General features: G+C 50.7%; 1 protein-coding gene across 6 annotated transcripts in view; it reads left to right on the top strand.

The window, feature by feature from the left end:
* Ttll11 (tubulin tyrosine ligase like 11) overlaps positions 1 to 8699 on the top strand; it is a 234613-nt gene extending 225914 nt beyond the window's left edge. For 4 of the 6 annotated variants that reach the window (XM_075986022.1, XM_075986024.1, XM_075986023.1 and 1 more), the window contains one exon: positions 7575 to 8699. In XM_075986022.1, coding sequence (XP_075842137.1) covers positions 7575 to 7849 — 275 coding nt within the window. In that variant the 3' untranslated portion in view covers positions 7850 to 8699. Of the gene's footprint in view, positions 1 to 2371; positions 3011 to 7574 lie in introns of those variants that run through there. The other 2 variants (XR_012911832.1, XR_012911833.1) reach the window with 2 other exon arrangements.
* Positions 8700 to 15254: the final 6555 nt, after the last annotated feature.

Below are 15254 nucleotides of genomic sequence, written 5' to 3'. Positions count from 1 at the left end.
TTCCACTTTGGGTGGCCAAGGGGAGCCTCAAAGGACCAGTACCCTGGAGTGTGGTTAGGGTATTGTTTAAAAAAAATAAGCTTTTTCTATTTTTTTAAAAAATTATTACTAAGAGTGAGCACACATGATACCATTTGAAAAATATGGAAAAGCAGAAAAGGTTCTTTTTTTCTTTAAAGATTTATTTATTTATTATGTACACAGTGTTCAGCCTCCATGCCTGCAGGCCAGAAGAAGGCACCAGATCTCATTACAGATAGTTGTGAGCCACCATGTGGTTGCTGGGAATTGAACTCAGGACCTCTGGAAGAGCAGTCAATGCTCTTAACCTCTGAGCCATCTCTCCAGCCCCCTAGAAAAGGTTCTAATGCTGTATGCTGAAGTCTGAATGTAACGGCCCCCATAAGCTCATAGGGAGTGGCACTATTAGAAGGTGTGGCCTTGTTGGAGGAAGTGTGTGTGTGTGTCACTGTGGGGGGGGGGCTTTGAGGTCTCATATATGCTCAAGCCATGCCCAGTGTCTCAGTTCACTTCCTATTGTCTTCAGATCAAGATGTAGAACTCTCAGCTCCTTCTCCAGCACCATATCTGCCTGCACACTGCCATGCCCCACCATGTTAATAATGGACTAAACCTCTGAACTGTAAGCCAGCCCCAATTAAATGTTTTCCTTTATAAGAGTTGCCATGATCTTGGTGTGTTTTCACAACAGAAACCCTAGCTAAGACACCATGGAAGGTCTATCCTACGCAGAGTTGGCAGTGAGTCACCCATGCGAGAGCACATTGTATTTGGGAAGTTTCTGTCTGCCATTGCTGTGTTAAATGGTATAATGACTGTTAATCTTCTGCTTTTCCAAAGTCCAAGTGATCAGACCCCAGTCTGAAGATTGCCATTATTTTGCCCTTGACGTTACTCTGGGAGTGGGATGCTGTGTGGCTTGAGCCAATGCTGCGCACGTAGAGAGAGCTGGGCTCTGGTCCTCATGCTGTAGATTACTGACTGACTCAGAATTTACACACTGACTCTTGGGTAAAACGATGGTGCTGGGCAAGGATTCCATAGTGATGATGGTGGCCTTGAGGGTTGTAAAGAGCCGGGGGTCCTGTAAGACGGACAGGTCTATAAGGGGAGGGCAGTGCGCTGCTTTAAGTGTTAGGATGGTTCTCTCTCTCTCTCTCTCTCCCTCCCTCCCTCCCTCCCTCCCTCCCTCCCTCCCTCCCTCTCTCTCTCTCTCTCTCTCTCTCTCTCTCTCTCTCTCCTCTCTCTCATTTTTGCTTTTCCACAGTGGATTTCTCTTTGTAGTCCTGGCTGTCCTGGAACTAGCTTTATAGACCAGGCTGGCCTTGAACCACAGAGATCCCCCTGCCTCTGCCATGAGTGCTGGAATTAAAGGCGTGCGCCATCATGCCAGGCAGGACGACACCGCCCGTTATCCTCACTTTTATTCTCCCTTTATGGTGGTCCCCTCTTATCCAAAGCATCACTTTCCTGTTAGCTTCCCACTACCAATATCAGCCTTTAAATACTAAAAGAAAAATTCCAGAAATAAATAATTTTCATGTTGTGAATTATGTATCTGAATCCCATGGTAGAATCCCTGGTTGACCTGTTCTATTCCACCAGACTACGAATCATGCCTTCATCCGGTGTATCCACCCCGTATGGTGCATCAGCGTGGCTGTACTTAGGCTGGAGTGAGCCTTACTACCCAGCAGTGGCCGAAGCACAAAGATGGGTGACAGAAAGGTGACATCAGGGGATAAAGCAGGAAGAGACGAATTCTTGCTGCAGGTCATAGAAGGGGAAAATATAAAATGTACACTACAGTATTTTGTATTGGCTATAGTTTCAGGACTTCACTGGAGAGTCTTGAAACATGCCCTTCAATGATAATTTTGTGTGTGTGTGTGTGTTTGCATTGTATTTTTTCAAAGCAATATGCGTACCCAACTTCAAACTCGGGCTCATCATTAAGGAAGCAAGTAAGTACCCTGGCCAGGCAGTGGTGGCCCACGCCTTTAATCCCAGCACTTAAGAAGCAGAGGCAGGCAGATCTCTGAATTCGAGGCCAGCCTAGTCTACAGAGTAAGTTCCAGGACAGGTTCCAAAGAACTACAGAGAAACCCTGTCTTGAAAAACAAAACAAAACAAGAAGCAAATACCCAGTAGCCACCTCCTCCACCCACTCTAATTCCCCATTCCGAGTCAAGTGTGGGGGTGCAGACATGCAATCACAGCACTCAGGAGACTGAGGCAGGAGAATTGTACAAGTTTGGGGCTGGCCTGGACTAGAAGGCGAGCCCCTTTACCACTTGTTTCAAAAGACAAAATGTATTTTTGGTATGTTTTTCATACACATTCGCTCTAGGAAATTAGAAAAGAAGACAGACAAGGAAAGAGGATGCCAAGAATCGTGAATTAAACCTCCTCTCCTCTTAGAATGCCCTCATCCAAACAATCCAGTCATGGACCCATCCAGACATATTCCTTCTGTGAATGACAGCTCAAATCACAGGAAGGGAGCAAAAGTAACCCCATGAGGTACAGGAGCTGTATTTTCCATCCTGCGGCTCAGTGTGGTCCAAACGCCAGCAGCCCCCAGACCTAACGGCATGCACACTTTGGCCTCACCCCAGAAGCCACATTTAACAAGACGGTGGTAATTGGAATGGCCATTAGCGCTGCTGTGTGTGGACATTGGAAGCCCTCAGAGTTGTGACCTGCAAACTGCTGGTCACAGCCTGGACCAGAGGCTTGAGCCAGAGCATAAACAGCTGGCCATTCCCTTTGTTGAGAAAGACTAGCTGTAAGTGGTGTCAGCTCATGTAATCAGCGTTACTGATGAGGTGGCTGATCTACATTCTTGATGTGGGAGTGTCATATATCAATCTGTTGATTTCATTGGTTAAGCAATAAAGAAACTGCTTGGCCCTGATAGGTTAAAACATAGGTGGGAGGAGTAAACAGAACAGACTGCTGGGAGGAAGAGGAAGTGAGCTCAGAGAGACGCCATGCTCCCCTCTCCTGGGCACACGCGATGAAGCTCCGACCCAGGATGGACGTAGGCTAGAATCTTCCTGGTAAGCGCACCTTGGGGTGCTACACACATGACTGGAAATGGGCTAGTCCAGGTGCGAGAGTTAGCCGAGAAGAGGGTAGATATAATGAGCCAGGCAGTGTTTAAAAGAATACAGTTTGTGTGTTGTTATTTCGGAGCATAAGCTAGCAGGCGGCTGGAGTGCTGGGGACGCAGCCCCGCCGCTCCTATTACAACACATTCTGGCCCAAGCTCTTTATCTTATCAGATTTCTGAGACGCAGCCCTTCGTGTCCCATGAGATCACTGTCTGAGATGCAGCCCTTGGTGTCCACTGAGATCACTGTCTGTGCCACAGTTCTCGGTGTCCAGTGAGATCACTGTCTGAGACTCGGTCCTCAGTGTCCAGTGAGATCATCATCTGAGATGCAGCCCTCACCCTCAGTGTCCAGTGAGATCACTGTCTGAGACACAGTCCTCGGTGTCCAGTGAGATCACTGTCTGAGACGCAGTCCTCGGTGTCCAGTGAGATCACTGTGTCAAACATGGCCAGGCTTCGAGAGAAATGTTTATACCACAGAGATGGGAAGCTGGAGGGTGACTGTTTCTTTGGCTGAGAGCCCAGCATCTTCCACTGTATTTATCTGACCCATCCAACCAACTATAACATACACATTCACATGCACACACACTTAGGCTTGAACATGTATGTGTTCGTATGCATAGAACACACCCACGACCCTCCTTAGTAAACCTAGCCAAGCGCAGATGTTTGGGACATCTCTGCCTCTTGAGTCAAACTGCGGCTGTTTCCCTATCTGCCCACAGCAGGCTTCTATTTACACAGAAGAGTCCCTCATCCCCTGCCGTCTCCTCTTGTGGGGCAAGGGACTTGGCAGGGCATCTAGCAAGAGCAGAGCCACAAAGCTGCTGCCTTTGGAAGGAGACAAAGCCTTTTCCACCCCACTTGCATTCCCAAGTCAAAGGTGTTCTCAGGCCCCAGGGCAGCCAGTGCCTGCAAACCTGACAGGGGTGATCAGCCAGCAGAGCCAGCCTTGGCTAGCATGCTGCAAGGCACCAACGCTGGCCATGGTTGTCACCTCCTGAGGATCCCTGAGTTCATTTTCATGTGGACGCTGGGAAGGCTCAGGACCTTTCATTCAACACAGTTTGGTTTACAAACTGATTTCCTAGGCTGCTGTTCCATTGCTGACCTCACAAGGTTGCTTCATCTCTGTCTTGTTCCTCATCTTAGAGCACAATGATGATCCCCGGGAGGGTCAGTGACAATATCTATAAAGCGCCTCATTCCCCCACCATCCACCCAGCCAGTCATCTGCTCGTGGATACTGAGTACCTTCTGGGTTCCTGTCGCTGGGACAGAGCAATGAACTAAACAAAAAGCAAAAAAGATGAGGACAGCCAAAGGTTCACAAAACAAAACCAAGCAGGCTGCAGGCTGCAGCAGGTGCTGCCAAGAAAAGGGCAAGGAGGGGTTGAGGGAAAAGGCTTCGCGGTATGAACTCAGGCAAGGACTCTCTGAACAGGCCTCCAACAGCACAGGAAATAATCCCAGGAACTGTCAACCAGGATTCCATGAAGTTAGGAAGCTTCTGCACAGAGACAGCCCACAGGATGGGGGAAAGCCACGTCCACCAAACATCTGACAGAGCTGGTCAGATTACCACAAAGACACCAAACCCCGAGTTCTCCGGTTAGCAAACGGGATGGTGAACTGAACAGACATCCCTCAAAAGAAGAAACATAAGCAGCCAGTAAAGGTACCCACCAAGGTGCCCCTGGCTGCCAGGGAGATCCAGAGCAGACTGCCCTGAGGAAGGGGAGCTCAGCTGGTAAAATGCAAGCTGTGCTCACAGTCATGAAGTCTGGAGTTGAAAGCCCACACCCACGGGAAATGCCAGGCCTGGCAGGACAGGATCAGAATCCACTAGGGAAATAGAAACAGGCCAATCCTTGGGGCTCCATGGCCAGTCAGCTTAGCCTAACTGAAGAGCCCTAGATCCCACTGAGAAATGCCTGGTGGTGGTGGCACATACTTTTAATCCCAACACTCAGGAGGCAGAGGCTGGCAGAACTCTGAGTTTGAGGCCAGCCTGGTCTACACAGAAGTTCCAGACCAGCCAGACTACACAGGGAGACCCTGTCTCTAAATAAATACACAGGACAACAAATGCTGCTGAGGATGTTGGAAAGAGGAACGCATCCTCGCTGCTGGTGCAGGGGAAACTGAGGCAGCCACCATGTACATCCGTATGGGGCTTCTCCAGTAAACTAAGCCTAGAATAGCTCCTCTGAGTGTATGCCCTCAGAACTCTAATCAAAACACCACAGAGATACTTGCATTTCCAAGTTCTGAAATAGTCAAGAAATAGAAGCAGCACAGATGTTCACAGATGCTGAATGAATGAATGAAGAAAGCATGGTCCATATATAAATGGAATTCCACACAGTCATAAAGAAAAATGAAACAATGACATTTGCAGGAAATGGATTCAATTGGCCTGGAAAAATAACTCACATTCCCTCTAAATTTAAAATTCTGCCTGTGTGTGGTGTGTATGTAAGTATGTTTATGGGTGCAAAACTAGAAAGAAAGAGGCCTTGAGAATAGAGGAAGAGACTTAAAGAAAATGAGAAACAGAGCCAGTAATGAATGGAATATTCTGGAAAGCAGAATGGAGGAGGAGCTGGGGAAAGGAGAAGCGGCTGGAGGGGGAAGGGGAGCATGACTGAGATCAGAATGTAGTAATGGAAGCTACATATGAAGAGTCCATAATGGAGCCCCATCATGTGTATGGTGACCTCAAAACTTAATTTAAAAGAGGGAGAAAGTTCCAGGACAGCCAGGATTGCACCACAGAGAAACCCTGTCTTATAAGGGGGATGGACACCAAACCACACGAAGACACAGACACCAGCGGAACCTGCTGAGTGAAAGAAGTCTCTGGAAGGCAGCAGCCCTGATGGCTGCCATCTGGGAAGGGCGAAGCTAGAGCAATAACAAAATTATGGGTTCATCAAGGATCGCAGTGGTGGAAGAGGCATGGTGGGTGCAAGCCAGGCACCTGAAAGGGGCAGTTAAACTGTTCCATGTGATGTCATAAGCAGACACACCTGACTTCCATATTTCCCAAAAATACAGAACCACAGAAAGCAAAGAACGCACCCAGACGTACACCTGCACCTTCCATACTGGCTGGCCAGTTGGGACGAGTGGGTCACACTGTGACAAGCTACTTGACGCAAGGGCCCCTGGGAACTTTCTGTTCATTTATCCATAAACCTGAAACTTCACCAATTCTACTTTGCCAGTTGATGCCAAAGCAGGTGGGGCCAGGACAGAGGTCCACGGTAGAGCCTCTGGAGCGCTCATGGGCCTGAGGTCAGGACAGAGGTCCGCGGTAGAGCCTCTGGAGCGCTCATGGGCCTGACGTCCTAGGCCCAACACTGAGAGACCCAAATATACCGGGGGCCTGCTTAATTCTGACGTTGGAATTTTGAGCTCAAATCCCAGGAACGGGTAGGAACTTATGAGGAACATTCCAGGGCATGGTGGGGATGGCACACCGTGCATCCCGGAACATCCCTGCTGCTGGCTGGCGTGTTTATTATTCTTCCGTGGCTGTGACTGAGATGCATCTTAGGGAACAACCTATGGGAGGAAGAGTTTTAGCCTCCCAGTGCCAGAGGGTTTGTCCATGATTGCTTGGCCCCATGTACTTGAGCAGAACTCACGGTGGTAGGAGTGAGTGGCAGAGGAGATTAGTCACCTGTGGAAGACAGGAAGTAAAGAAAGAGTAGGGGGCCAGAGGGACAGGTATAGTCTTAAAAGGCATGCTTCCAGTGACCGTATTCCTTCAGGTGGGCACCTCAGATAGGAAGCTGACGTTTCCAGAACCTTCTCAAATAGTGCCATTAGCAGGAGACTAGGCACTCCACACAAGTATCTGTGCTGTGTGGTGTGGGAGGGGAGTCACATTCACAACACGACAACCAAAGAGAAGGCTGGGTTTATTTTACTCGATGAGGTAAATTTTACAAGTAGCAAAATGCATAAACCTTAAGATTTAAGGCTTACATTTAAGGTTTAAGGTTTTTACAGTTGACTGCATATACCTGTATCAGGATGGCGAGCACAGTTGTCAGACTGATAGCTAGCTATATTACCCTCTCTGATGGTGAAAGTTTGGGAGCTGGGTTTTCACGGGAAGACATTTCATCATGGTGCCCAGGAATAAATTTGGAGCAAGGCTGAAATCTAAGCACCACCACTTTCTACTCATGTCTCCCCACTTCTCTGTGTCTCAGTTTCCCCATATCTGAGAGAGAATTAAATCTACTTCCTGGGGCTGTTTGAACTCAGAGAGCCTGGGCATGGAAGGTCCTCCGTGTGCTGGCCCCGTGTAGTTTCCGAATGAAGGTGTGGTGAACAGAATGGCTCTTGCCAGCCTTTGTGCTCTGGGTGAGCCTCCCCGGGTACCATGAGTTCTCTGACAGCATCTCTCTGCCCACAGGGATGTGTCTCCAGGCATTTGTCGAGGCTTTCTTCTTCCTGGCCCAGAGGAAGTTCAAGCTGTTGCCTCTGCATGAGCAGGTGGCCTCCTTGATCGACCTGTGTGAATATCACCTATCTCTGCTGGATGAGAAGCGCTTGGTGTGTGGCCGGGGCCGGCGCCCCCCAAGTAGTCCTCAGGAGACCAACCCTACAACCCAGTCAGCCGCAGGCAGCCCTGCACCCCGCATAATCGGTGCTAATAAGCTGTCTCACTCTAGACACGCTCTGTCCTGAAGGCCCCATGCCGTCCTGGAAGAAGGTGTGCGCTCGGGGGCTGAGTACCCTGGGCTGCCCTGATCTGTGGGGAGCCACCAGGGTCCCAGCTGCAATGGCCGGGAGTCCTCTGTGTTCTGCAGGGCTCTCACCTCACATGGCTAATTCTTGCCCACCCTCCTCCCAGCGCCTCATGACCCACCCTGTTTGTGAGTCATCAGTAGACATATGACATCTGAACTGTGACAGGTGGCACCTATTATTCCGGGTTCCCAGGAAGCACCAAGTGGGCAGTTCTTTCGTGCTTGGCGCCACAGAGGAGTGGAGGATGGGAGAAAGGACAGACCATCTCAAAGCGAGGAACCGTGGGTGCAAGTTCACACCTGTGGTCTGCTGGGGCCTCCGCAAGCCTGCTGGTCAGAGCTCAGGTCGAAGCATCGCTTTCCTTCCACCTGTCCTCTGAAAGAAGTAGAATATCAAGATGGCGGACACCCCAATCATGTGCTATATGGGTGTACTTAACAGAGTAACCACTTATTTCATTAACTTGCCTGTCGCTGCAGTGATTGATTTATTACTAATTAAGAAATAACAAGTTCTTCAGTCTCCCCATCCAGGTTCCAGGGGAACCCTGCAAAAGTGGGGTGCTGACCCAATGTCCAAGAGCTGCTGCGTATGCACCCGGCACTGTGCTGTCAGCGCCGAGGGGAGAACGTAAGGCCCAGAGGAGAGGCGGGACAAGAAGTGTGTGCAGAGGGCATGGGGGCCTGGATATGAGCAATCCGTGTTCTCAGATGCTCTACTGTGGAGATCCTTGTTGACCACCCGCGCGGGAGCTGTACAGGGCCTATTAAACAGAGCTTTAACTTGACACATTCTCAAAATGAGTCTTCAGAAAGTGCTCGCCAACATGGAGCCGAGGGGAAACGGGTTCAAAGGTAGAGCTGCAGCCATGTTGAGGTGATATAAAAATGCCAGCACCCACGGTGAGAGATGGCCTCTCTATGGTGCACAGTCATCTAGAGGTAGGTCACCATTGGTCCCCTGGTTACAGAGCCGCTCAGTCTGTAGCGCAAGCCTTGGGAGACTCCACACCCCTGGGGATTTGACTCTATAGTGATGATTGGGGAAGCTCTTGGCGGACAAGTTGCCCCCCGATACTGTCAGAATTGAGAGTGCACACTAGGAGACTTCTGTCCCCACCCCCGTTTCCCAGAGACACTGCTACCTTTACTCACTTTGTGACCAGCCCCTCACTTTTTGCAAGTTGTGGCTGAGATGAAAGTAATTCGGCTGGCTCCTTCCTCCTGCAGGGAAGGAGTAGCCAGAGAGCCCATCCAGGCCCAGGGACCTCATGCAGGCTCTGTGACTGGCTGGGGTCTTAGTCTCTTCTGTAGAGGCGCCCTGAGAACCATGGCTCCCAGGGAGGTCCCAGCCTTCAGACTGGACTCAGCTTTTCATCTGGTGGAGGCTGGGACCGTGACCCTCCAGCCTAGCCAGGAGTCTACAAGGACATAGTGGGCATTCGAGGATCCAGTGGAGCTGTTGAAATGCTGGTCCTGCCAGATGCCCACCCCATCCCACCTCTGGCAGAACAGGGCCTCCTGGCGGCCTGGTGGGGGCTGTGTGTCTCCCCTTATGTTATCCCAGGGAACTCCCTGTCTTCTTCTTAGTCATCTTCTTTAGCTCTCAGCAAGTCTTTCCCAGATAGAGCCATGCCTCTGCCCCCATTCCCTTTGGCCCCTCTCTCCCTCCCTTCCTAGCTTCTGGGAGGGAGCAAGACCTCCAGGGAGCCCACAAATCCCTGCTGAAAGTGTCCCCAGTCAAGGGCCTTGAGATCAAACTTCTCCCTCTCTTCCCTAGGAGCCGCAAAGACCCCATAGGCCTGGTTTTACCTTCTGGACTCCTAGTGCTCCTAGAACCTGTGGTCAGGGAAACAATGAGCCACTGGCAGGAAGACCCTGGCAGGCCGCTGCCCCCAACTCCCCACCCTGCACTTGCTGCTACCACTACTTGGTCCAGTCAGAGCCCTCTGGCCAATAGCAAACAACTTCTGGAGAGGCTCGGTTCTAGAGCCCTGCTGCAGCTCACCCCAGCCCATTCCCTTCCCCCTCACAGAATGGATTGCCTCTTCCATATATGCCCAGGAATGCAGAGAGTCCCCTTTGCAGTGCTTACCCGTGGGAACCCAGCTGTGTCTTCAGGGCCAGCATGGGCTGTTGGATCCAGGTCAGCTGCTAAGGGGCAGAGATGCTTGCTGAAGTGGCAGGAAAGAGCAGTTCTAGGTGAGGAGACACGCGCCCTCTCTCCATGGGCTGTGGATGCCCTTAGGAACAATGGTTTTCTAAGCTTCGCCAAGCTATTTAACTGAACATCCCCAGATTCCCAATTGGCTGATTCCGTTCCTGGGCATGGTAGCTGTCCTGTGAGCCCAGGAGTAGACAGCGGCTTTTCTGATCCTCGAGTCTCTCCACAGCCAGATTCCACGTGACCGTCAGCTCAGGACCTAGGCCCATCCCTGAGCAGGCACCTCCTCTCCGTCAGCCCTGGACTCACCCTGCCTCCCGTCTGTAGTCACAGCACACATTGGGAGATGGTGGTGTGCTGTGACCGCAGCTGGTCAGGAAGGAGCTGGACAGGTGTGTGAGAAACATTCCAGCCTCATTAGATTATTCGAGAAACTCCCTTTCCTGTGTGGATGAACAGTTCAAAGGGATCTCTTCCATTTCTCTTACTGTCTGATCTTCCAAGCTGCCCAGTGAAACACAGGGACCATCACTAATTCTGACACCTGTCCAAAGCCCGGTTGAGCAGACACGGCAGCCTGTGTGACAGGGAAGTTGCGTGTTCCATCAGAGTACACCTGGGGAGTCTAGGGACTTGGAGCCTTCCAGCTTATTCTTCTGACCCTGAAGCCCACGAAGCCTGTAAGGACTCCAGGTCCTCAACCACCCAAATGTGGGTGATGTTTTCTCTCAGAATTTTGGGGACATTAGGCAAGATGATGACAAGCTTCCTTGAATGATGTTCATGGAGATGGACGAAGCCAAGGCGACCCCTGCTGCCTCTTATCCGCACGCATCTGAAGACACTCACAGGCTGGGAAATGCCAAGCCTCAGATGTCTGGAGTCCGCCTGTGGTTGGCAGAGAACTACTCCAACATGGATCAAATCCACACATTCTCCCCACCACGTTCATTCCTTGATTAGTTCCTTTATTCCTCAGCTCTGTGAGACTGGGCTGGCTTTGGGTGCCTTTTCTTGAAGCTCAGGACTCACGAGCCCTCGTCTGGGAGCTGTGTTCCCAGAGGCAGAGAGTTGCTCATGCTCAATGAGGGAAATTCACCAGTGAGCAGTGTAGCCTGAAACCTGCCTAACCTCCATTGATACTTTAGCCACTCTCCCAATTCAACTGATGAATGTGAATGAAAATTTCCTACAATTTCTCACAAAATAACATTTTTTTTCTTGTTCTCAGAGACAAAGAAATTCTGCAGAATGCTTTCCAGTTGCCTCCTCTCATAACCAAAAGTCTTGCTTTCACTTTAACTGGAAAAAACACACTGCCTCTGTTTACACTGACATATGTGTACATACACGTATGCACACACACACACATGCACACGCGTGCACACACACAAGCACAAACACACACGCACTGAGCTCTGCATAAAAGGACAAAGTCACTAATGTTTTCCTTGTTTTTGGCTTTTTGCTTCCGAAAGTGATTTGGAAAACAGGCTCTTTGTGGCCCTGTGTCGCAAACCCTGCTTACACAGAAGCGCCTGGGAAGGCGGAGCGTTTGCATAGACTCGGGCCAGGGCTGTGGGCTGAAGGAACCATCCCGACTCCCCCAAGCCTCAGATGGGCTGTAGAGATAGTTTCCCTGTTTCACATCAGAATGGAGAAGCCAAAGGAGTCCCTGTCACCTCTGGAAGGACCAGGGGCTTTGGAAGTCTGATGTGAGGGTGAACTTGCTTGGCCATGGACGGGTGACTTTCCTCCCTGACACCCGTCCCTCTTCTGTGCAGCAGAGATCATGTCAAAATAGACCCAAAGAGCCTGGAATGAGACTTGGCACCTGGGAAGTGTCTTAATGATGTCTGTTGAAGAAAGGTGTGGTCTCCATATGCTGAAATCAACAGATGCCAGGAAACACCGCTGCCATGGCGGCCAGGAGCCCTGGCAGGAGAGGCTCCTGGAAGTCAGCTGAGACCCCGCTTCCCCCTCCCCCTGCCACTCCCACCTCTTAAAAGCCTTTCAAAATTCTTTATTAAATTTTCATGGCGCATGTAGTCAAGGCTCTGTTACAGCCTCAGTTGTCTTGGTAACTTGGTAAAATGCAGTAATAAAATGAAGCTGAGTGTCGCTAACCACAAGCTTGTGTATAACAGCTACAGAGTACTGACAGGGTTTGTGCGTGTGGTAATTTTTGACAGCAAACCTGCCAGGGGGACAATATTTGTTCATTTTGGGTCAATTGGTAAGAAAAGGGCACCTTTTAATTTTCTTGCTTTTTCCTCCCCACATGGTTGATGTTTGCATGAGAGCTATTGACTCTAGGGATCCAGGAAGTCCTGGGGGAGTCAGGGGAGCATTTGGGATATCCTCCAAACTCAGTCTGCTGGAGGAACAGCCTCTCAGCAGGGTGGGCCACCTGTCAGGGACTCTGGGAGGGAGTCTGTCCTGAGAGAGCTCCTTGAATGTGAAGTCACCTCATGTTGCTCCTCGCGAGACTGAAATGCCAAGGCCTCTCACCAAGGAGGCCACAGGAGTCCTACGGGTATACCTGGTGGCCACAACTCCTGAGAACAGGGCTCTCCCACCCCACCCCCACCCCCACAGACGCCTCTTCCCAGCACCCCCGCACCCCGCCTCGGGAGCAGCATATGTTCACTCTGAATATTTCCCAGACTGGGGCCCACCTGGTGGGAAGTGGGAGCAGATGGCCTAGAGTTAAAAATAAAGTGAGACCCCCAGCTCCTCGGTAGTCTCCACCCCCACCCCAGTGAACATCAGATCCCACCCACACATGCCTTCTACCCTACCATGGCAGGCTCCTGTGTCACCACAGGCCATGGCTTTGTCACTGCACTGTCTCTTGTAGAGAGACCCAGGCTTGCCTACCGGGAGACCCCCAGCTATGTGGGGAAGATGGTAGACGGCCCGCAAAGTTACCCTGGCATGGTTACCTGGGTCTCTGGGGCTCGGATTTGAGATTGTCCAGACCAGGGAGGCTCTTCACCCAGCTGCCTTCCCCCAAACCCTGGGCATCCGGTAGAGTCCCTCAGAGGGCCAGGCCCCACCTCTGTCTTTAATCCAAGCAGCTCCCCCCCCCATGTGAGCAGTTCAATGTAAAACTGTGTGCATGGTTATTCTTTTACAAAGGAGGGGACTCAAGGGGGATCCTTGTCCTTCCACCTTGCAGGTTAGGGGTGTGAGCTAAATCTCCTCATGAAGATCTCTGTTTTGTTCTACACAACCAGAATGACAGAAACTGGAGCCAGCTTTTAGGCCATCACTAAACGAACAGCCACAAGTCCACTGTCATGGAGGGACTCCATGACAAATAACTCTTACCTGTGTTGTGCATTTGCAGGTACACTAACAGCTGCACATCTGCACACACTAACACCTGCGCATCTGCAGGCACATTAACATCTGCGCATCTGCAGGCACACTAACAGCCAGGCATCTGCAGGCACACTAACAGCTGCGCATCTGCAGGCACACTAACAGCTGCGCATCTGCAGGCTCCCTAACAGCTGAGCATCTGCAGGCTCCCTAACAGCCAGGCATCTGCAGGCACACTAACAGCCAGGCATCTGCAGGCACACTAACAGCTAGGCATCTGCAGGCACACTAACAGCTGTACATCTGCAGGTGCTAACAGCATACATGCATCTGCAGGCACACTAACAGTTGCACATCTGCACGCACTAACATCTGCGCATCTGCAGGCACACTAACAGCCAGGCATCTGCAGGCTCACTAACAGCTAGGCATCTGCAGGCACACTAACAGCTGTACATCTGCAGGTGCTAACAGCATACATGCATCTGCAGGCACACTAACAACCGTATATCTGCAGGCACACTATCAGCCGCGTCTGCCAGCACACTAACAGCAGATGCCTCTAGCACTGTCCTTGTCTTTGCAGCTCTTATCTGTGAGGTAAACTCGAGGCTTTTATAAAGCTGGGGCCCAGGAGAAACATGCAACCAAGTTCATGACCACAGGGGCTTTGTCAGCCACCTGAATTCAGCCATGACCCACATCTCTAGCCTTGCCAGCCTCTTACTGGACAAGGTGTACTGTTACTAAACTGGTCCACACCAGGTCCTGAGGCAGAAGCTTGGCCCCAGACAGAATGGGTGACTGAATCTATTTAGCTCACTGTAGCAAAGTACCATACGCTGAAAGATTTACAAACAATGGGAATTTATTTCTTCCTGTTTGGAATTCCAAGATCAGGAAGGATGCGAGCATAGTCAAGTCCTGATGAGGGCCCTCGCAGCTATGGGCAGAAGGATGAGAGCAGTCTGGGGTCCTTTCCTAAGAGCACCAATCCCGTTCCTGCTCACCTCGTCAGGAACTCAACTAGGCTACTCCTGCCTGTTAGCAAGTGGACCACACCTGTACCTCACCATGAATGTGCTCTTACAGTCCAGGGTGTGAACTACTCCCATCCACACCAGCTTACGGAACTCCCAGCACAGCCAGATGCACCATGAAGTCCAGGGTATGAACTACCCCCGTCCACACCAACTTATGGAACTCCCAGCGTAGCCAGACACACTATGGTACCCAAAGTTCTCAGAAGATACTAGACTCTGAGGATGTTCAAGTTGACGATGGTAAAATGGTGTACTGTTGGGACTCATGTATGTCTTTCTGCGAACTTACAACCCTCTTTAGACCTGTAACCTTGAACACAATGAATGTGCTGTAGAAAACAGTTGTTACAGTGGGGAGGGGGGTCACGATCAGGAAAAAATCCATCCCTACTCAGTACAGACACACTCCTTTGGGGGAACACTTTTGTAGATGTGTTGGTTGGACCCTCGGGGAAGTGAAGGGCTAAGTGTGCTCACCACATCACTCCAGGGTACAGTTGGGGAAACTGAGGTGCTGAACTGAGAAGTAACTTGCCCATGGTAGCCCTTTGCTAATCCTGAGTCTGGTCTCAGATCAGGACCTCCAGAGCCCATATAAACGGCTCAACATATTAAGAAATTTGCTGCTAACCTACATGGCCTGTCCTCTGGCCTTCACCCACAATCCACACCACACGTGCCCCCATACAGTGGATGAATGAATGAATGAGTGAATGAGTGAATGAGTGGACTGTGGTGACGCTCCAGCACTGCCAGAGCAGTGTGAGGTTCTGGTGAAGTCCCTCAGTAGCAGCATTCAGATTCACCAG

This window comes from Microtus pennsylvanicus, chromosome 9 (assembly GCF_037038515.1).
Source record: "Microtus pennsylvanicus isolate mMicPen1 chromosome 9, mMicPen1.hap1, whole genome shotgun sequence".
NCBI lineage: Eukaryota > Metazoa > Chordata > Mammalia > Rodentia > Cricetidae > Microtus > Microtus pennsylvanicus.
Note: the sequence above shows the minus strand (reverse complement) of the source record. Positions and strands in the feature narration are given on the sequence as shown.